Source organism: Xenopus tropicalis, chromosome 5 (genome assembly GCF_000004195.4).
Source record: "Xenopus tropicalis strain Nigerian chromosome 5, UCB_Xtro_10.0, whole genome shotgun sequence".
NCBI lineage: Eukaryota > Metazoa > Chordata > Amphibia > Anura > Pipidae > Xenopus > Xenopus tropicalis.
Genome location: NC_030681.2, coordinates 150,215,854 through 150,237,290, shown reverse-complemented (window position 1 = coordinate 150,237,290; position 21,437 = coordinate 150,215,854). Strand labels below are relative to the sequence as shown.

At 43.5% G+C, this 21,437-nt stretch overlaps 1 protein-coding gene across 1 annotated transcript in view; it reads left to right on the top strand.

Moving 5' to 3' along the window:
- The window catches only part of pkhd1 (PKHD1, fibrocystin/polyductin), a 301,224-nt gene that overhangs the window by 42,724 nt on the left and 237,063 nt on the right, over positions 1 to 21,437 (top strand). Inside the window, exons 34-35 of the mRNA XM_002933603.4 lie at positions 4,959 to 5,178; positions 11,973 to 12,123. Of these exons, the coding sequence (XP_002933649.4) occupies positions 4,959 to 5,178; positions 11,973 to 12,123 (371 nt within the window). The remainder of the gene's footprint in view (positions 1 to 4,958; positions 5,179 to 11,972; positions 12,124 to 21,437) is intronic.

The window sequence follows — 21,437 nt, the reverse complement described above, 5'->3', positions numbered from 1 at the left end:
GCCCTGGGTACCCCTGGAACTATAGTGGGGTGACTGTTACCCCAATGTTTCTATATATCTGTAACCTTGTTATGGGCTAAGGGGGCCCAGCCTGAAGGCCAGTTAGGGGGGGATTTGGGGTGAGTGCTTATTTGTGCCCTGGGTACCCCTGGAACTATAGCAGGGTGACTGTTACCCCAATGTTTCTATATATCTGTAACCTTGTTATGGGCTAAGGGGGCCCAGCCTGAAGGCCAGTTAGGGGGGGATTTGGGGTGAGTGCTTATTTGTGCCCTGGGTACCCCTGGAACTATAGCGGGGTGACTGTTACATAAATATATGTTACAAAGTACTGATTCAATACTAATTATATTTAGAAATAATAACTTTAAAATCACTGAAGATATGAAATGAACTTAATTTGGTTTAATTAGGCAAAGTGTAATATTTGGGTTGCTAACCCTTTCCATGCCATTTCCCAGCTCTCTCACACTAATTTAGATGGCGGGGGGGGGGTTATTATTGGGCGCAGACACGTGACGGATGAGCTTTGCTTCCCGGGCTGTGACCTCTGCTTTTGCCCGAGCAGCTTTTGATTGCAATGAATAGAACATTTACTTGGCCGTGGCACATTGAGACAGATATCACTGGAATCGCTGCGGATATTTCTTTTTCTTTCCTTTTTTTTTTCCTTCTCTTTTAAACATTTCATGTGCCGCTGATTTATCTGGGCTACCACCAAGATCTCATTAAAGCCTAACAGATGGATGTGTACACTTACCAATGTGAGGGATGGGGGGGGGATGATATTAATACAAATAAAGTTTCTTAGCTCTATTAACCCCCTTTAGTGCCGTAATGTCTCAAACCCACATAACGTGGTGGGATCCGAGCATCGCTCAAAGCTGCCACGTCGCCGGGCTCTTTCCGCTCGCAGACACTGCAGACTTTTTACAACCCTACCTGATGGCAGATATTTCTGGGTAGGAAACACAAACAATATAGGGAGAGCGAGGCGGAGGAGCCTTAATGGATCCGTTATCGTCAGAAATAAGCGGCACATAAAGGCAAAGTAATACAGAGGCTAAAACCGGAGGCAAAAAACGAGGGATGCCCCCCAAATCCTTCGTAAAGGATACCGAACCGAATCCGAACCCTAATTTACATATGTAAATTAGGATACAGAATGGTTCAACTTCCATGTTTATGTGACAAAAAGTCACGTGATTCTAAGGATTCGGATTCGGTTCAGCCAGGGAATTGATTCAACCAAATCTGAATCATATTGAAAAAGGCCAAATCTTGGCCGAAACCAGAACCGAATCCTGGATTTGGTGTATCCCTAATCAAAATGGAGGCCTCTTTCAGGCAGATGCCATATCCAGATGGGAAAGTGGCAACCAAGAAGCTCATGGTGTTTATTGTACTCATCACTAGTTGCCTATGGACAGCGCTTGATATCAGCATCCCAGGGGGTTACTATGGCACCCTTGGTACCCCCTATGGTACCCTTTACATAGTAACATAGATTGAAAAAAGACATCCATCCATCAAGTTCAACCATAATGCCTATATATAACCTGCCTAATTGCTAGTTAGACTAGTTTAGACTCCATTAGATCAGTTTGGCTCTGAAGAAGGTAGATCTTGTCTGAAACGTTATATATGGCCGTGATGGTGACCTAACCACCCATGTGACCTTAGCCTTGGTTGCTCCAGCAAACTGCCTCTCTCAGACTGTTGATGCTGCCTATGTAGCCGTAGCGATACCCATCATCATTAAACGTGAATGAGCAGAACAGTTTAGTTCATACTAAAGCTTTTTATTTGTATTTCTAGGTATTTCTAGGTAATTAGTATTACCTAGAACCTTGAGCTATAACTACTTGGCCCTACTTACTCTCTCAATATAACTGTGTAACTGGTATTCGGATACATTCATGGTGGAAAATAGCTTTGAGGTCTAGATTTTCTATATTTCGTTCCGATAAGTACAATTGATTATTATTATTATTAGTATTATTATAAACATCTCCAAAGGATCCCAAGCTGCACAATAGAAGAAAGGTCTGTGGTGGGAGGGGGCTTTTCAGTTAAAGAGAAACTCCGGCTTCTGAACCAAAAGAGCCCCACCCCACACTAGAAACCCCTAATATCCCTATCCCTGTAATCTGTTCCTTCATACAGTAGGAATAAATCCCATTTTATATGCTGAAATCCAGCTGCAAAAGAGTTCTTCTCTTTCTGCATCATTTGAAATCCTGGCAGGGGAGGAGGGACTAAAACATTGATGTTACAGATTGTAACAACTTCCCCACAGCTTACAGACAGCATGCAGGAACTACATAACCCACAATGCATTGCACTGGGATGTTCCTTTCCTTATTGACGTTATGGGAGAGATTTACTAATCCACGAATCCAAATCCCGAAAGGGGAAAAAATCGAATTGAAAACGAAAATTTTGCGACTTGTTTCGTCGCCGTCACAATTTTTTCGTATTTGTCGCGACTTTATCATATTTTGCGTGACTATTTCGTCGCCGTCTCGTTTTTTTCGTATTGAGCGATTGTAAACGGCGGAAAAATCAATCCGATTTTTTCGCGACGGCGACGAAAACGGTGCGGAAAATATACAAAAAAGTTGCGACGGTGACGAAAAAGTCATGGAACATACGTAAAAGTCTCGACAACGACGAAAAAGTCGCAAAAAAAACGATCTTTATGAAAAAATCGCATTTGGACGCCTTCGGACTGTTCATGGATTAGTAAATCTCCCCCTATGTGTGCAGCAGGGGATTGTGGGATTGGGAGGAGGCAGGCTGAAGGCAGGCTGGGGACAGGCGACTACTGTTATATTTTATTTGAGTCACAAAGTAGCCAGTTGGACCAGCAGGGGGACAGAGGGTGGGGCTTAGGTAACAGGGGGCAGGGCTTAGGTAACAGGGGGTAGGGCTTAGGGAACAGGGGGCAGGGCTTAGGGAACAGGGGGCAGGGCTTAGGGAACAGGGGGCAGGGCTTAGGGAACTGTTCCAAACTATATTATTACATTATACATCAGGAAAAAGCTGGTTATTTTCTTAACAAAGGGACAAAAATATGTGATTAGTATTTATTGTGTGAAGGAGACTCATTGAGTTTTTAGTGTTGGGTCAGTGTGAGAGGAACGCGCCGGCGTTGGAATATTTATGAGCGGTACCTGCCGGCCGCGCGCACAGCTGGGATCGTGACAAAAGAATTAGCGGGGAAGGGAAATCTCTTGTCATCTCTCGAATGGGAAGCTGTCAGGGCTCAGCCGCTTGCGCTCACTTCTGAGCGCCGTCCTCTCTCTTCCAGCTGTCTGAATCCTCACCACGAGAGGTCGGCATTTTCCCATTCCATCTGGACAAAACATCTCCACGGGAGATCAGTAAAACTGTCAGATGAGAAGACGGGAAAACAATAACTAGCATGGGTTGTAATGGCATATTAATAGCCAAACTGGCTGCCGCGCTCTAAAGCGGAGGTACAACATGGCAGCTGCGTCCTGACTCCAGTCCCCCAGCTGGTTTTAATACAGGTATCGGAGCCCTTATCCAGAAACCTATTATCTAGAAAGTTCCGAATTAGGGAAAGGCCATCTCCCACAGACTCCATTTTAATCAAATAATTCACATTTTTAAAAAGGGTTTCCTTTTTCTCTGTAATAATAAAACAGTACCTGTACTTGATCCCAACTAAGATATAATTACCCCTTATTGGGGCAGAACAGCCCTATTGGGTTTATTTCATGGTTAAATGATTCCCTTTTTTCTGTAATAATAAAACAGTACCTGTACTTGATCCCAACTAAGATATAATTACCCCTTATTGGGGCAGAACAGCCCTATTGGGTTTATTTCATGGTTAAATGATTCCCTTTTCTCTGTAATAATAAAACAGTACCTGTACTTGATCCCAACTAAGATATAATTACCCCTTATTGGGGCAGAACAGCCCTATTGGGTTTATTTAATGGTTAAATGATTCCCTTTTCTCTGTAATAATAAAACAGTACCTGTACTTGATCCCAACTAAGATATAATTACCCCTTATTGGGGGCAGAACAGCCCTATTGGGTTTATTTAATGGTTAAATGATTCCCTTTTCTCTGTAATAATAAAACAGTACCTGTACTTGATCCCAACTAAGATATAATTACCCCTTATTGGGGGCAGAACAGCCATATTGGGTTTAATAACTATTTGAATATTTTTTTTAGCAAACTTAAGGTAGGAGATCTGAATCCAGACCCCTTATCCAGAAAACCCCAGGTCCCAAGCATTCTGGATAACGGGTCCCATACCTGTATTGGTTATTTTTGGGGGTGGAATTATAATAATGACCCTGGTTATTATTTGGAAAAAAGGATAATATAAGTGACAAAGGCACCCTTTACATAGGGACTTCAATATGGCTATTGAGTACCTTGGATGCAATGGGATGTACATTAATATGTGCCCATGGATAGATAGGTACCCATATATATATATTGGGTTAAAGGGATGATTAGTCTTTATTATTTATCTTTTATCATTTTTGAATTGTTTGCTTCTTCTTTTGACTTTTTCCAACTTTCAAATGGGGGTCACTGACCCCGGCAGCCAAAAGCTATTGCTCTGTGAGGCTCCAGTTTTATTGTTATTGTTACTTTTTGTTACTTTTTTTTCTATTTACGTCCCTCTCCTATTCATATACCAGTCACTCATTCAGACAACTCCATGGTTGCTAAGGTAATTTGAAGCCTAGCAACAAAATAATGGCTGAAATTTTAAACTGAAAAGTTGCTGAACAAAAAAGTGAAATAATTTACAAAAAAACAATGAAGACCAACTGCAAGTCGTCTTAGAATATTACTCTCTACATCATACTAAACCCCTTTACCTAGGAATACAAAGGGCACATATGACCCAATGCCGCACTGGGAACCCAATGGCTTCATGCAGTATTTTCTCTCTTCCAGACTCCTTGCTGTTTCTTTGCGATGTGAGCGACCATGAGAATTGCTATAGGAAACAAGATACATTCATTCACTGCAATGTAACCGTACAGTCCGGGGCTGGGATAGTGACCAAGCCCGGGGCCTATGTGTATATGTGCAGCGGTTGGAGGAACAATGCTTTGTGCCTGGAAGTTAAAGCTGGATCTGTCCATACTGTACATCTCCGTGGCCTGTTTGTCAGGTAAATAAATGACGATTGCTGCTTTAACAATTATTATTATTATTTATTTGTAAAGCGCCAACATATCCCGCAGCGCTGTACAATAAGTGGGTTTCATACATTGGACATACAGAGTAACATATAAAGCAATCAATAACCACGGCCCCGGCTCTTCCCCATCCTCATGGCATTATGGCCCCGCCTTTTCCCCATCCTCATGGCATCACAGCCCCGCCTCTTCCCCATACTCATGGCATTATGGCCCCGCCTCTTCCCCATACTCATGGCATCATGGCCCCCCTCTTCCCCATCCTCATGGCATCACAGCCCCGCCTCTTCCCCATACTCATGGCATCATAGCCCCGCCTCTTCCCCATCCTCATGGCATCATGGCCCCGCCTCTTCCCCATCCTCATGGAATTACGGCCCCGCCTCTTCCCCATACTCATGGCATCATGGCCCCGCCTCTTCCCCATCCTCATGGCATCATGGCCCCGCCTCTTCCCCATCCTCATGGAATCGCGGCCCCACCTCTTCCCCATCCTCGTGGAATCACAGCCCGCCTCTTCCCCGTACTCATGGCATCACGGCCCCGCCTCTTCCCCATCCTCATGGCATCACGTCCCCGCCTCTTCCCCATTCTCATGGCATCACGGCCCGCCTCTTCCCCATCCTCATGGCACCACGGCCCCGCCTCTTCCCCATTCTCATGGCATCACGTCCCCGCCTCTTCCCCATCCTCATGGCATCACTGCCCCGCCTCTTCCCCATTCTCATGGCATCAGAGCCCCGCCTCTTCCCCATTCTCATGGCATCAGAGCCCCGCCTCTTGCCCATCCTTATGGCATCACAGCCCCGCCCGTTCCCCATCCTCATGGCATCACGGCCCCGCCTCTTCCCCATCCTCATGGCATCACTGCCCCGCCTCTTCCCCATTCTCATGGCATCAGAGCCCCGCCTCTTCCCCATTCTCATGGCATCAGAGCCCCGCCTCTTGCCCATCCTTATGGCATCACAGCCCCGCCCGTTCCCCATTCTCATGGCATCACGGCCCGCCTCTTCCCCATCCTCATGGCATCACGGCCCCGCCTCTTCCCCATCCTCATGGCACCACGGCCCGCCTCTTCCCCATCCTCATGGCATCACTGCCCCGCCTCTTCCCCATTCTCATGGCATCAGAGCCCCGCCTCTTCCCCATTCTCATGGCATCAGAGCCCCGCCTCTTGCCCATCCTTATGGCATCACAGCCCCGCCCGTTCCCCATCCTCATGGCATCACGGCCCCGCCTCTTCCCCATCCTCATAGCATCACGGCCCGCCTCTTCCCCAGCCTCATGGAATCACGGCCCCGCCTCTTCCCCATTCTCATGGCATCACAGCCCCGCCTCTTCCCCATCCTCATGGCATCACAGCCCCGCCTCTTCTCTACCCTGTGACATCACTGCCCCCCCTTGCCCAGCGACAGAGGTAAGGGTAGGCAGAAGAGGCAGCTGCCTAGGGCGCAACGATTGGGGGGCCTCTCCTGCCTACCCCTAGTGTTACTTTGTCATTGCCTGCGCCGCTTGTTATTAGCGGTGGAGGCAATGACTGATCTAATCGCGGGGAGGTCGGCGGAGTTGGCCGACCGGGTTGCCTAGGGCGCCCGGTAAGCTTGGCCCGCCCCTGGGTGGCAGAGGTGGGAACTTTCACTTTCTCTTTGATAAATACTCCCATAGAAATGAATGGAGAGTAGTAGAATTTCACTTGAGCAGACTGTAGTGAGCTCTAACTTCACTCATTGATAAATATACCCCATAGTTTTAAGAAGGGGTCAAAGTAAGACTCTACACAAGAGTTAAAATTGTAAACCTAGCCCTGCCGCCCCCCAATATGGAAAAAAAGGCACAAAGTTTGCCCAGGTGCAGTAACCCATAGCTGATTGGCTGCTGTAGGCGATTAGTTTGCAACGTTTATTACATAAACCCCTTACACTCAGCTTTAATCCCCCAAATTAATTTCTCTGCATGTCACACAATCCATTTAGCTCCTATTCCCACCCAGTAAATTACATTTAAATTAGAATATTCCGATCAGATCTCAGGATGGTTCCGCCTAATTCCTTTGATCTGTTTGGGTCAGCAAAAGTCCGCTTTATCCTGATTGGCCGAGTCCCAAAAGCTGCTTCTCCCCCCCCCCCCCGATTTCTATCGCCCATTACTCTTCTAACGTCGAGTTGTTTTATTTTTTTTTATATTTAGCTTTGTAGCACAGCAAATAGGTTGGTTCTGCTCCCAATTTTCTTAATCTGTTACATTAATAATTACAGTTAAGATGTAATTAATTAGATGCCGGAGCTGAGGAAATGCTATAAAAATTGTTGTATTATAGCACATTACTAACCTGATGGCACTGAGAGGGTTATGCCTGACTCTCATTAAATAGTGCAACTCTAATTAAATGCTTGCCAGCTCTAATTAGTAACATCCTAAAGCTAATTAAAACCGGTTAACCCTTCTACTCCCAGTGGAAGCTCTTAGGGATCATGTCAGCATTTTGATGGCAAAGAAATCAACTTGCGCCTTTAGGTCCAGATTATTAAGTTTTATCCGTTGAGGGGATATTTAACTATAACACCACACCTGGCAAATACCAGTGGGAATATTGGCTTTAGGGGGGAGAAAGAACAGTAGGGAAATATATAAAGATATTGAAGGTGCAGAAGAGAAAGGAGAAACGAACAATATTGGGAACCATTATTTGAACCCTTACATTATGAAACACCCAGCATTGATAGCCAATGGGCTTGTTGTGGATTAGGGTTATTGCCACTGGATATTTTGGTGTACTAAAGTACAGTGTTGTACTTTTGAAGAGAACATAAGGAGTGAACAATGTAAAACCAGGGAAGAAGGCCCTAATGAAAACAGAGTCTAAAAAAAATTCCTTGATGAAATCAAAACCTAGAGAAGACGGCCTTAGTAAAACCAGAGCCTAGAGAAGATGGCCTTAGTAAAACCAGAGCCTAGAGAAGATGGCCTTAGTAAAACCAGATCCTAGGGAAGATGGCATTAGTAAAACCAGAACCTAGAGAAAACGGCCTTAGTAAAACCAGATCCTAGGGAAGATGGCCTTAGTAAAACCAGAACCTAGAGAAAACGGCCTTAGTAAAACCAGAGCCTAGAGAAGAAGGCCACAGTAAAACCAGAGCTTACAGAAGAAGGTCTTAGTAAAACCAGAGCCTAGAGAAGACGGCCTTAGTTAAACCAGAGCCTAGGGAAGATGGCCTTAGTAAAACCAGAACCTAGGGAAGATGGCCTTAGTAAAACCAGGGCCTAGAGAAGATGGCATTAGTAAAACCAGAGCCTAGAGAAGATGGCCTTAGTAAAACCAGAGCCTAGGGAAGATGGCCTTAGTAAAACCAGAACCTAGGGAAGATGGCCTTAGTAAAACCAGGGCCTAGAGAAGATGGCATTAGTAAAACCAGAGCCTAGAGAAGATGGCCTTAGTAAAACCAGAGCCTAGAGAAGATGGCCTTAGTAAAACCAGGGCCTAGAGAAGATGGCATTAGTAAAACCAGAGCCTAGAGAAGATGGCCTTAGTAAAACCAGGGCCTAGAGAAGATGGCCTTAGTAAAACCAGATCCTAGGGAAGAAGGCCTTAGTAAAACCAGAGCCTAGGGAAGAAGGCCCTAGTGCAGGGATCCCCAACATTTTTACTTGTAAGCCACACTCATGATGTAAAAAGTGTTGGCGAGCAACACAAGGATGAATAAAGATCCTTGAGGATGTCAAATAAGGGCCAAATTGCTATTTGGTAGCCCAATGTGGATTTCTAGCCTGAAGGAGAATAGAAAAAGAATAAGTGCCCGTGGTCATGGCACTGTAAGCAAAATAAGGTGCCGATCAGACCTGCTGGCCAACTCTGTCTTTGGTGGTCATATACAGAAGAACAGGGCTGTTTCCAAGTGTGTCTATGATGGGACTTGGGGCAGAAGGGCTGTAAATGGGAACAAATGGCAAAATATAAATATAGTGGGGGGAGTTTAGTTGTGCCCTATAGTGATGTCCCAGAAATAACTGAATATAAAAATAAACAAAACTATACTTTGTAGCAGGGCTACAGGAAATACAGGGCTCTGTTACTTATACAAAGCTTAGCTGTTTATCCTAAGACCCTCTGACTGTTGTTGAATTACAACTCTCGTCATTCCTTGACAACCTTTATAGTTCAACAACTTTACAAAGGTTCCAGCAGGGCTAGGCAGCAGGGACATGTGCCTAAGGAGCAGTTGGGTGGCCTGGCACAGAGGAGGTACAGCCAGGTATGTAAGTAGGTAGGATTACCTTGGCCAATAGCCCTGGATTCCATTTTGCAAGCCCTGGGGGGACTGATTGTGCAGTAAAGCAATGCATTTGTGATGTGCATATAACTTTTACTCCATGACTCCCTATGGGGCCCAATGCAGCCTCCTCTTCTCCCAACTCACCTTTGTTGGGCAGTTGTGTTTATCAGATACAGGTATGGGACCTGTTATCCAGAATGCTTGGGACCTGGGGTTTTCTGGATAAGGGATCTTTCCCTAATTTGGATCTCCATAACTGAAGTCTGCAAAAAATAATTTACGTATTGAATAAACCCAATAGGCTTGTATGGCCCCCAATAAGGGGTAATTATATCTTATTTGGGATCAAGTACAGGTACTGTTTTATTATTACAGAGAAAAGGGAATCATTTAACCATGAAATAAACCCAATAGGGCTGTTCTGCCCCCAATAAGGGGTAATTATATCTTAGTTGGGATCAAGTACAGGTACTGTTTTATTATTACAGAGAAAAGGGAATCATTTAACCATGAAATAAACCCAATAGGGCTGTTCTGCCCCCAATAAGGGGTAATTATATCTTAGTTGGGATCAAGTACAGGTACTGTTTTATTATTACAGAGAAAAGGGAATCATTTAACCATGAAATAAACCCAATAGGGCTGTTCTGCCCCAATAAGGGGTAATTATATCTTAGTTGGGATCAAGTACAGGTACTGTTTTATTATTACAGAGAAAAGGGAATCATTTAACCATTAAATAAACCCAATAGGGCTGTTCTGCCCCCAATAAGGGGTAATTATATCTTAGTTGGGATCAAGTACAGGTACTGTTTTATTATTACAGAGAAAAGGGAATCATTTAACCATGAAATAAACCCAATAGGGCTGTTCTGCCCCAATAAGGGGTAATTATATCTTAGTTGGGATCAAGTACAGGTACTGTTTTATTATTACAGAGAAAAGGGAATCATTTAACCATGAAATAAACCCAATAGGGCTGTTCTGCCCCCAATAAGGGGTAATTATATCTTAGTTGGGATCAAGTACAGGTACTGTTTTATTATTACAGAGAAAAGGTAATCATTTAACCATGAAATAAACCCAATAGGGCTGTTCTGCCCCCAATAAGGGGTAATTATATCTTAGTTGGGATCAAGTACAGGTACTGTTTTATTATTACAGAGAAAAGGGAATCATTTAACCATGAAATAAACCCAATAGGGCTGTTCTGCCCCCAATAAGGGGTAATTATATCTTAGTTGGGATCAAGTACAGGTACTGTTTTATTATTACAGAGAAAAAGGAAACCATTTATAAAAATGTGAATTAGTTGATTCAAATGGAGTCTATGGGAGATGACCTTTCCCTGGATAATGGGTCTCTGGATAAGGGGTCCGATACCTGTAATCGTGTTCCCTCGCAAACAGCTTTTTTTTTCAGAGAAAACAACCCCAGGACACTTGTGTTATTTTGAGAAGAAACACCTCTAATCCCAATGCAACTCATTTGAGCAGCTTAGAACTGAGAACCGTAACTGCTTATTCTTATTATCATTTTATAAAATTAGAATTATTTGCTTTTTATGGAGTCTATGGGAGATGGCCTTTCCGTAATTCGAAACTTTCTGGATAACGGGTTTCCGGATACTATAATCTATTTCACATCTGGACATATAGAATTCTCTCCCATTTGCATTATACTGTGGGGGTGCTGCCCTGTTAGTACCGTGCCTATAAAGGGGGCCCCTCGCAGCCCTGTTACCTGTTGTCCCATAAGCTCAGCCTACGAGACCCCACGCAGAGCCAAAAAACAAACCCCTGCCTCCCTTCCCCCTCTCCCTGCTAAATAAGAGCGCATTAGAGAGGCGCAGCGGCTGGCAGTATAACTAGCACATATATCGCATCTCCTTATTCTGGGTTGTTAAGTAAGTTTAATTAAGTTACTAAGTTAATGTTCCAAGCTATCAGTGGAAGAATCGTATTGCAATAAACTGAGGAGAGGGAATACGAATCCTTAAATTGGCTCATTTTTTCACAGTTGGAATTGGGGGGGGGGGGCAGTTAGCCAATGGCGTCGGAGCCCTTTCCAATTTATCCGGTGCCCCGCAGGGATCCAGGTTACTCTCTCAACGCCAACGATGGCGACTAAGATACGCCGGTGTCATCTATATACCCTCAGCCTTATGGCTAACCCTACATTCATTTACTGGTCAAACGCACTAGTGCACGCTGGTGAACCCGCGTGTAAGCGGCCATGGCGTGATACATTCGCACATGTGCTTTCCCGTGTACCGCAGATCAGGAAAACAAATAAACGATAAAAAAAAAAAAAACAGGAATGGAAACAGAATTACAGAAATTTGCAAAGTTTGACAAATGGAGCCGCGCAGTTGCCACAAGCTAATGGCTCGCAATGATTAATAAGAGCAAAAATAATTGCATTTCATTAAGATTGATGACACCCCCTTTCCCCTCCCTCTCTCTCCCCCCTTCTCTCTCTCTCTCTCGTTTCAGCCCTAAAGTGGAAAGTGATAAAGTTCTCATCTATAATGGCTCCTGCAGAATTTCCATAGCAACACAGGCAGAGATGGAGTGCACGGCCCCTAATCAACCAATTACCGCCCAGATTACTGCGATACGGAATAACCGGGGCCAGAACACTCAGGTATAATCAAATCTCCCTCTTTTTTTTTTTTTTACAGACTGAACAGTGTAAAATTAAATTTGTACATTAAAAAAAGAAAAGTGGAAGCAATTGAGGCAGAACGACGGCCGTATATATATATATTATTCCGAGCGGTTTGGGAAGTTTGAATAGTTGTTTAAATGCAGAATTTGTGGTTAATCAGAAAGGGGGGGGGGACCCTCAGTTAATCATATCATGTGTTATAAACAATTGACGCCGCTCTCCATGTATTTTTTCAATTAGATTTTTTAATTAAGAAAATCCTTTCTATTTTTAACCGAAATATGATTGGATAATTGTATTTTATATCATAGGCCAGAGCTGCTGGTAAATCTGTAGCCCCCCCGCCCTGTGGGAATTAGAGAGAGTTTTAGGAATGAGGTTTTTAATTTCACAGATATTTATATTTAGTAAATCTTTATTAATGTTTTAATAGTAATGTTATGGGTTCATTGTCGACTATGGGGCTTATTTATAATAGTTTGTGCCAAAAACTTAGGGAGTTGCCAAATGCAGGGTTGGACTGCAGGGGTCCCCCAAGGCGACCCCCCAAGGTGCCCCCCCTGCCCACATCACCCGCACCCCCCGCAGGGGCCCCTGCCATGCCCCCCTAACCCCCTACAGGGGCCCTTGCCATGCCTCCCTTTTGATTGCAAAGAAATTTCAAACAAAAAGTGTAATTGGTGTAAAATTGGTGCAAACTGAATGGTGAATTTATAATAATAGGGATTATTATTATTATTAACATTTATTTATAAAGCGCCAACATATCCCGCAGCGCTGTACAATAAGTGGGTTTCATACATTGGGCATACAGAGTAACATATAAAGCAATCAATAACCGATACAGGAGGTGAAGAGAGCCCTGCCCAAAAGAGCTTACACTCTACAAGGAGTAACATATAAAGCAATCAGTAACCGATACAAGAGGGGAAGAGGGCCCTGCCCAAAAGAGCTTACACTCTACAAGGAGTAACATATAAAGCAATCAATAACCGATACAAGAGGGGAAGGGAGCCCTGCCCAAAAGAGCTTACACTCTACAAGGAGTAACATATAAAGCAATCAATAACCGATACAGGAGGGGAAGAGGGCCCTGCCCAAAAGAGCTTACACTCTACAAGGAGTAACATATAAAGCAATCAATAACCGATACAAGAGGGGAAGAGGGCCCTGCCCAAAAGAGCTTACACTCTACAAGGAGTAACATATAAAGCAACCAATAACCGATACAAGAGGGGAAGAGAGCCCTGCCCAAAAGAGCTAACACTCTACAAGGAGTAACATATAAAGCAACCAATAACCGATACAAGAGGGGAAGAGAGCCCTGCCCAAAAGAGCTTACACTCTACAAGGAGTAACATATAAAGCAACCAATAACCGATACAAGAGGGGAAGAGAGCCCTGCCCAAAAGAGCTTACACTCTACAAGGAGTAACATATAAAGCAACCAATAACCGATACAAGAGTGGAAAAAGAGAGCTCTGCCCAAAAGAGCTTACACTCTACAAGGAGTAACATATAAAGCAACCAATAACCGATATAGGAGGTGAAGAGAGCCCTGCCCAAAAGAGCTTACAACAGGGATGCTTCAAATCCAGGGTTTGGTTTGGAATTTGGCCAAGTTGTAGCACTTTTCGCAGGATTCAGATTCAGCCGAATGCTAAGCCAAATCTTGTTCCACCATGTTACTTTAAATGGGTTGTTCAACTTTAAATTAACTTTTAGTATGATGCAGAGAGTGCTGTCCTGAGAATATTTGCAATTGGTCTTCATTTTTTATTACTTGTGGTTTTTTAATTATTTAGCTTTTTGTTCAGGAGCCCCCCTTAGTTTGGCATTTCAGCAGCTATCTGGTTGCTAGGGTCCAATTTAACTTATCAACCAGGTAGTGGTTTGAAGACAGGGATTTGAACAGGAGAGGGGCTGAATAGAAATATAAGTAATAACAAGTAACAATTACAATAAAACTGGAGCCTCACAGAGCAATAGTTTTTGGGTTGTCGGGGTCAGTGACCCCCATTTGAAAGCTGGAAAGAGTCAGAAGAGTATGGAAAATAATTCAAAAACAGCTGAATGGTCCATTTTGTTTTCACAACTCCTGCAATTTTAATATTTTTCTCACATTTGAATACGCAAAAATAAGGGTTTGGAGCAGTTTGGACAAATTTTCAGATAAAAAAAATGGTATTTGGCCAAATCGATAAGCTACAGAGTTGGAGCATCTCTAACTCACCTTATTGCTTCCCCGACCTGTGAATACACAGCGAGCGCCACAGGCACACAAACAGTTAATCACGTGGGACTTTACCTCTGCATTTAAGTTGAATGTTTGAATTTCAGCGCCGTTTGTCTCGCCAGCAAATTTATAAATATATTCCCCTACGTATTATTAGTTCCAGGGCCAACATCAACAATCATGGGGCTCCATACTACAGGTATGGGATCCGTTACTGGGAAACCCGTTTTCCAGAAAGTTCCAAATGACAGAAAGGCGGGGACAAAACAATCCTATTGGGTTTACTTAATGTTTAAACTGTTTTTTTTTTTTAGCAGACTTAAGGTATAGAGATCCAAATTACAGAAAGATCCCTTATCTGGAAAACCCCAGGTTCCCAACATTCTGGATAACAGGTCCCATACCTGTTCTAAGTTGTCAGGGCCATCTCCCCCAATGGGCCCCAGTTATTAGACCACTGGTCACCTGGGCCTCCTGCATGGTGGGGCCTGCCAGCAAGTAAAATGGGGCCAGAAAATGCATGGCTATGTCCTGGGTCTGCCCTGACCACTCCCAGGCTGCGGCAGGGGCCATTGGGGGGTGCAGGGGCCCCCTGAGGCAGAAGCCCTGATGGGCCCTGCACCAACCAGTCTGACCCTGCTTTCAGTGTATGACTGCAATGGAGTAAGGTTCTGTAGGACTCTCGGGTACTTACTGATCATACCATATAGATTATTATTATTATTATTATTAAAAAGTGATGTTTTCCAAATACTGCTAAGGGCTTCTCGCTGGTACCCGTTGATATATCTGTGTAAGAAGTATGTTTGCCCCCCTGTTAAGATCCCCTATTACAAAAGCCGTGCTGCTCTGGGTCAGCTGATTAACAACACTGGTTCTGATTCTGATCTGGTTTTTGAGACCTGTTGGTGCAGGAATGAGGTGAATGAGGCCCATTTAGGAATGGAACACAATGGGCGTTGCTACCATAACACTGTGCCCTATTTTGACCATAGTACTACTCCCGAGGTGGGGCCTCTGTATACACTGTACTGGGTAAGTGTTGAACCATTATATTGCTAGCTAGAAGCTTATTTATTGGGCTAGTGGGGGGGCTGTTTGGGCCTCTGTGTACTTGGAATTCCAGGGCCTATTTTGAATCCAATTCCAGACCTGGAAAGCATAGGAAATGTTATTAGCACAACCTTTCTCTTCTGCCCCTGTTTGGTTCCAAAGAATCTTAGAACCAAGTTTAAAGACAAAGTCAAACATTTGTTTCATAGTTAGCTTAATGCTCTACCCCATTGGTTTAGTTGTGGGTATTTGTATGGTTGCTGATAATGGGAATAAGGGGTAATTATATCTTAGTTGGGATCAAGTACAGGTACTGTTTTAGTATTACAGAGAAAAGGGAATCATTTAACCATTAAATAAACCCAATAGGGCTGTTCTGCCCCCAATAAGGGGTAATTATATCTTAGTTGGGATCAAGTACAGGTACTGTTTTATTATTACAGAGAAAAGGGAATCATTTAACCATTAAATAAACCCAATAGGGCTGTTCTGCCCCCAATAAGGGGTAATTATATCTTAGTTGGGATCAAGTACAGGTACTGTTTTATAATTACAGAGAAAAGGGAATCATTTAACCATTAAATAAACCCAATAGGACTGTTCTGCCCCAATAAGGGGTAATTATATCTTAGTTGGGATCAAGTACAGGTACTGTTTTATTATTACAGAGAAAAGGGAATCATTTAACCATTAAATAAACCCAATAGGGCTGTTCTGCCCCCAATAAGGGGTAATTATATCTTAGTTGGGATCAAGTACAGGTACTGTTTTATTATTACAGAGAAAAGGGAATCATTTAACCATTAAATAAACCCAATAGGGCTGTTCTGCCCCAATAAGGGGTAATTATATCTTAGTTGGGATCAAGTACAGGTACTGTTTCATTATTACAGAGAAAAGGGAATCATTTAACCATTAAATAAACCCAATAGGGCTGTTCTGCCCCCAATAAGGGGTAATTATATCTTAGTTGGGATCAAGTACAGGTACTGTTTTATTATTACAGAGAAAAGGGAATCATTTAACCATGAAATAAACCCAATAGGGCTGTTCTGCCCCCAATAAGGGGTAATTATATCTTAGTTGGGATCAAGTACAGGTACTGTTTTATTATTACAGAGAAAAGGGAATCATTTAACCATGAAATAAACCCAATAGGGCTGTTCTGCCCCCAATAAGGGGTAATTATATCTTAGTTGGGATCAAGTACAGGTACTGTTTTATTATTACAGAGAAAAAGGAAACCATTTCTAAAAATGTGAATTAGTTGATTAAAATGGAGTCTATGGGACATGACCTTTCCGTAAATCGGAACTTTCTGGATAATGGGTTTCCAGATAAGGGGTCTGATACCTGTAATCGTGTTCCCTCGCAAACGGCTTTTTTCTAGAGAAAACAACCCCAGGACACTTTTGTTATTTTGAGAAGAAACACCTCTCATCCCAATGCAACTCATTTGAGGATCTTAGAACTGAGAACCGTAACTGCTTATTCCTACTAATTCAACTCATATCATAAAGAACCCATTTGTGCTTTTAAAGATCCATTACCCCGACCCAAATGATGACCAATGACGTTGGAGCTGTAGTTCAAACAGCCAATAGTGCTAACTTAGTTTGTATCAGTGCGGCATAAAGTCTTTATAGTAGACTTTTAAATAGAATACCATCAGGTTAACAAACACCTTTTCAGCCAATCAGTGACTCTGTTACACTAGTTATTCTATCACATTTTGGAATGTTGGTGATTGGTTCCGTCGGCTCAGTCAATACGGTTGGCGATGTTGTTAAATGCCTGGCAGAGAATATTAAAGCTCCCAAGGGACAAATAGAGCTAAGTAAATATTTGCCGAAAGAGCTTAATCTCCCCTCTGTTTTGGGGGAATGTATTTTGTGCCAGGAACGCGCACATCCATTTAACCTGTTCATAGAATGACAATGGCATCGGAATGGTGATTAGCAGTAGGCTTTAATGTTCCCAGGGGGCCTTGCTCGTTCCGGGATTGGTGGGTACGGCAGTGCCGGCGAGGAGCAAGGAGGCAGCGCTTCTCCACAATGATTCCCAGGAGATGGTTTAGTGCGCAGTTCCCTCAATAAAAGCTCAGAGCGCAGCACTAATGCGCGGCTGGGACTCGGGGTAAGAGTTATCACGTTCAACTCCATTGTACACAACCTCGCTCCGTACACTGCTGCCTTACATGGGCGGAAATACAGTTATCAGATTCAATTGGGCAATGGCACAGGGGCACTTTGGGCACCACATGTGTAAGTGGCACAAAAATGCAACTCCAGTGCCCCAAACTGGCCCCAAAGGCATTCACGTTGATTTACCAAAAAACTTCAAAGTTGTATAAATTCAAATTAAACTCGATCATTGTTGCATTTATAAAATGTCCCCATAACGCTTGAATCGTTTGTATGAAAATTTGGGGTTTATATTTGAAAATCCAGAATTTTTTTGAGCTGAAAAAAAATTTGGGTTCAAACAGATGTTCATTTCCATGAATCCTCATTATTTTTCCCAAACAGGGTCGTACTGGGCCCAGACCCGACCCTTGCCAGCGCTCCCCCTGCCCGACCACTTCTCCCGTCACGCATTAAACTTACGTGCACCTAGGGGAGGACATCGGGTGGGGGAACCTGCGGGGGGGTTAGGGGGGCCCCTGGGGGGGGGGTTGGTAAGGGGACGCGGCTGGCGGGAGCTTCAGTGGGCCTTGCACCTCCCAGTCCGACCCTCTTCCCAAACATGAATTGCTCCAGCAGCCCTTTTAGGAGCATTGGCGCTCATTCAGTTTCACTAGAAACTGGGTGAAATAAAAAAACAATGATGTGATTAACTTCCCCTTGAAAATGTGTGAAATTGAAAACATTGATGGGATTAACTTCCCTTGAAACTGGGTGAAACAGAAAACAAAGAGAGGATTAACTTCCCCTTAATAAATGCATCAAGGACAGGCCATCAGTGACTATTCTGTTCCTCTACTATTGTAAACCTCCGTAGGACTCAATGGGACTCGACAGATCAAACCTGTTGAATTTTTTTTTGAAAGTTAACCAAACATTAATAAATCACGAATTATGAGAGTTATTTAAAAAACAAACAAACTAAAAACTAAATTTTTTGGAGAAACAATATCAGAAAAATCAAGTACTGGGAAAAACCAATTTGTAAATCTTGAAAATATCTAGAAATAAAAAAAAAATCTACATTTTCTCAAAATTGCTTAGTAAATGTGCCCCATTGCTTTGAAAGGGCCTTGATTTTTATATTTTACTTTGTGTTTGTCCAAAGGTGAAGATAAGAGTCACATGGGATAGGTAAATGGCGGGGGGGGGGGGGGACGCAGTTAAATTACAGTTTGCACTGAAATCCAGGCGGGACAGAGAGCTACCATAAAACTATGGCACATAGGGATTCCCCTGTACTAAGCACAATTCAGCAGGAACAGCCCCCTAAGTTTACTCATAGCCTGTACAGAGAGATACCATAAAACTATGGCACATAGGGATTCCCCTGTACTAAGCACAATTCAGCAGGAACAGCCCCCTAAGTTTGCTCATAGCCTGTACAGAGAGATACCATGAAACTATGGCAACATAGGGATTCCCCTGTACTAAGCACAATTCAGCAGGAACAGCCCCCTAAGTTTGCTCATAGCCTGTACAGAGAGATACCATAAAACTATGGCACATAGGGATTCCCCTGTACTAAGCACAATTCAGCAGGAACAGCCCCCTAAGTTTGCTCATAGCCTGTACAGAGAGATACCATAAAACTATGGCACATAGGGATTCCCCTGTACTAAGCACAATTCAGCAGGAACAGCCCCCTAAGTTTGCTCATAGCCTGTACAGAGAGATACCATAAAACTATGGCATATAGGGATTCCCCTGTACTAAGCACAATTCAGCAGGAACAGCCCCCTAAGTTTGCTCATAGCCTGTACAGAGAGATATCATAAAACTATGGCACATAGGGATTCCCCTGTACTAAGCACAATTCAGCAGGAACAGCCCCCTAAGTTTGCTCATAGCCTGTACAGAGAGATACCATAAAACTATGGCACATAGGGATTCCCCTGTACTAAGCACAATTCAGCAGGAACAGCCCCCTAAGTTTGCTCATAGCCTGTACAGAGAGATACCATAAAACTATGGCACATAGGATTCCCCTGTACTAAGCACAATTCAGCAGGAACAGCCCCCTAAGTTTGCTCATAGCCTGTACAGAGAGATACCATAAAACTATGGCACATAGGGATTCCCCTGTACTAAGCACAATTCAGCAGGAACAGCCCCCTAAGTTTGCTCATAGCCTGTACAGAGAGATACCATAAAACTATGGCACATAGGGATTCCCCTGTACTAAGCACAATTCAGCAGGAACAGCCCCCTAAGTTTGCTCATAGCCTGTACAGAGAGATACCATAAAACTATAGCAGCATAGGGATTCCCTTAGACTAAGCACAAATTGCATAAATTTTTTGCACCTTGCCCCCTGACCCCTGTTGAGTCTACTGTGAAACTTACCCCAGTAGGGGTAGTAAGTCACTTACATAACAGTATGTTCGGCCCAGTCCTATGCTCTTTCTGTTATCTCTATTCACCTCACCGCTGATCTGGACCTGCCTACGAATATCTGTATCCATAGCCCAAGGCTCAGATCCTTCTTAGCAGGGGGAGCGGGTCAGGTCACGTTTTAACCCCCAGGCACCACGAATTAGCCATTCTATTCATTCCAGCCCCCATGTTTACAAACAGTTCATAGTGAGGCTATCATAATTAATCACGGGGGGGGGGGGGGGGGGTCGCTCTTCCCACATCTGCTTCATCATCTCCCAGCAGATTGTTAGCCTGCGAGTGGCTGGTATTGTAGGAGCTGTAGGAGCAAGTGTAATGTGGATCGCATTAGGCTTCAAATAAAACCCAATGATGCAGGAACAATCGGGAAGAAAGAGAAAAGCAATATCCCACAACGACACGGCAAAACATTAACACCCAAAATTAAAAAAAAATATAGAAATGAGGCTGCGGATTTGCTGTTAACCCAACGGGCGATGGAAAAAAGGCCCAGCAGCCATACGGTTAAGCCATTATTCAGCCCCCATATGCACAGAAAGCATAAGTAATTGAAAGCAAATTGGAATTACAGCTAATCCAAATGAAATTATGGTAACTATGAAATATCTACCGGCGCTTGACTTAATTGGGTCATGGCGGCCCGCGCTTCATTAGGCGGTTTGGATTCCTTACCTTTGTCGTTAAGTTTATTAACGGGAAAAAAAAGTGCAGAATATTTTTTTTTTTATTATTATTTCTCGCTGCCACATTGTATCAAACTGGCATGTGATATAATTTAGCTTACTACCGAAAAAAAAAAAGCCCCCCCCCCTATTGCGGATTGTCTATCCCACAGGAATTAATTAACTCAGAGCCGTGTGTCATAATAGGAATTTCAGAGCCGGAGAGCGACGCGTTCCCTGTCCTGACGCACCTTTCCTATATAATGAGATGTCATTGCGAGTGACACTGACGGGGAGCGCTAACGTGCTGAGAGAGCAAGAACATCCAATTCCTTTGCCGTTTTTAGTTTTTCAGGGGAACTTTTGGCCGCGGACGGTCTCTCTCTTATAGAACTAACTCGGCTTCGAGAGTCTCCGGATCAGCTTTTGAGAACCGTTGAACCAAATTTAATCTTCGTGCGTTGAGTCCTTACGCCGGCAAATCAGCAGCAATTAAAAGAGGAATAGCTGGATACTCTGTAGGATTAGCTGCCGTTACCTGCTCATTGGGGGATAGCGTTAAATAACTCTAGGAATGGAGAAATGCACTGGGAAAAGTGTAATTAAAATAACCTATCCACGAAATAGAATTGAAACTTCTAGTTACTCTGGAGGAAGCGCCGTGCCATTGTCATAGAACTGCAACTTCTAGTTACTCTACATATAATACTTAGAATTATGTTTGTAACCTCCCAGACAGGTGGTGGCGCTATAGCTGTC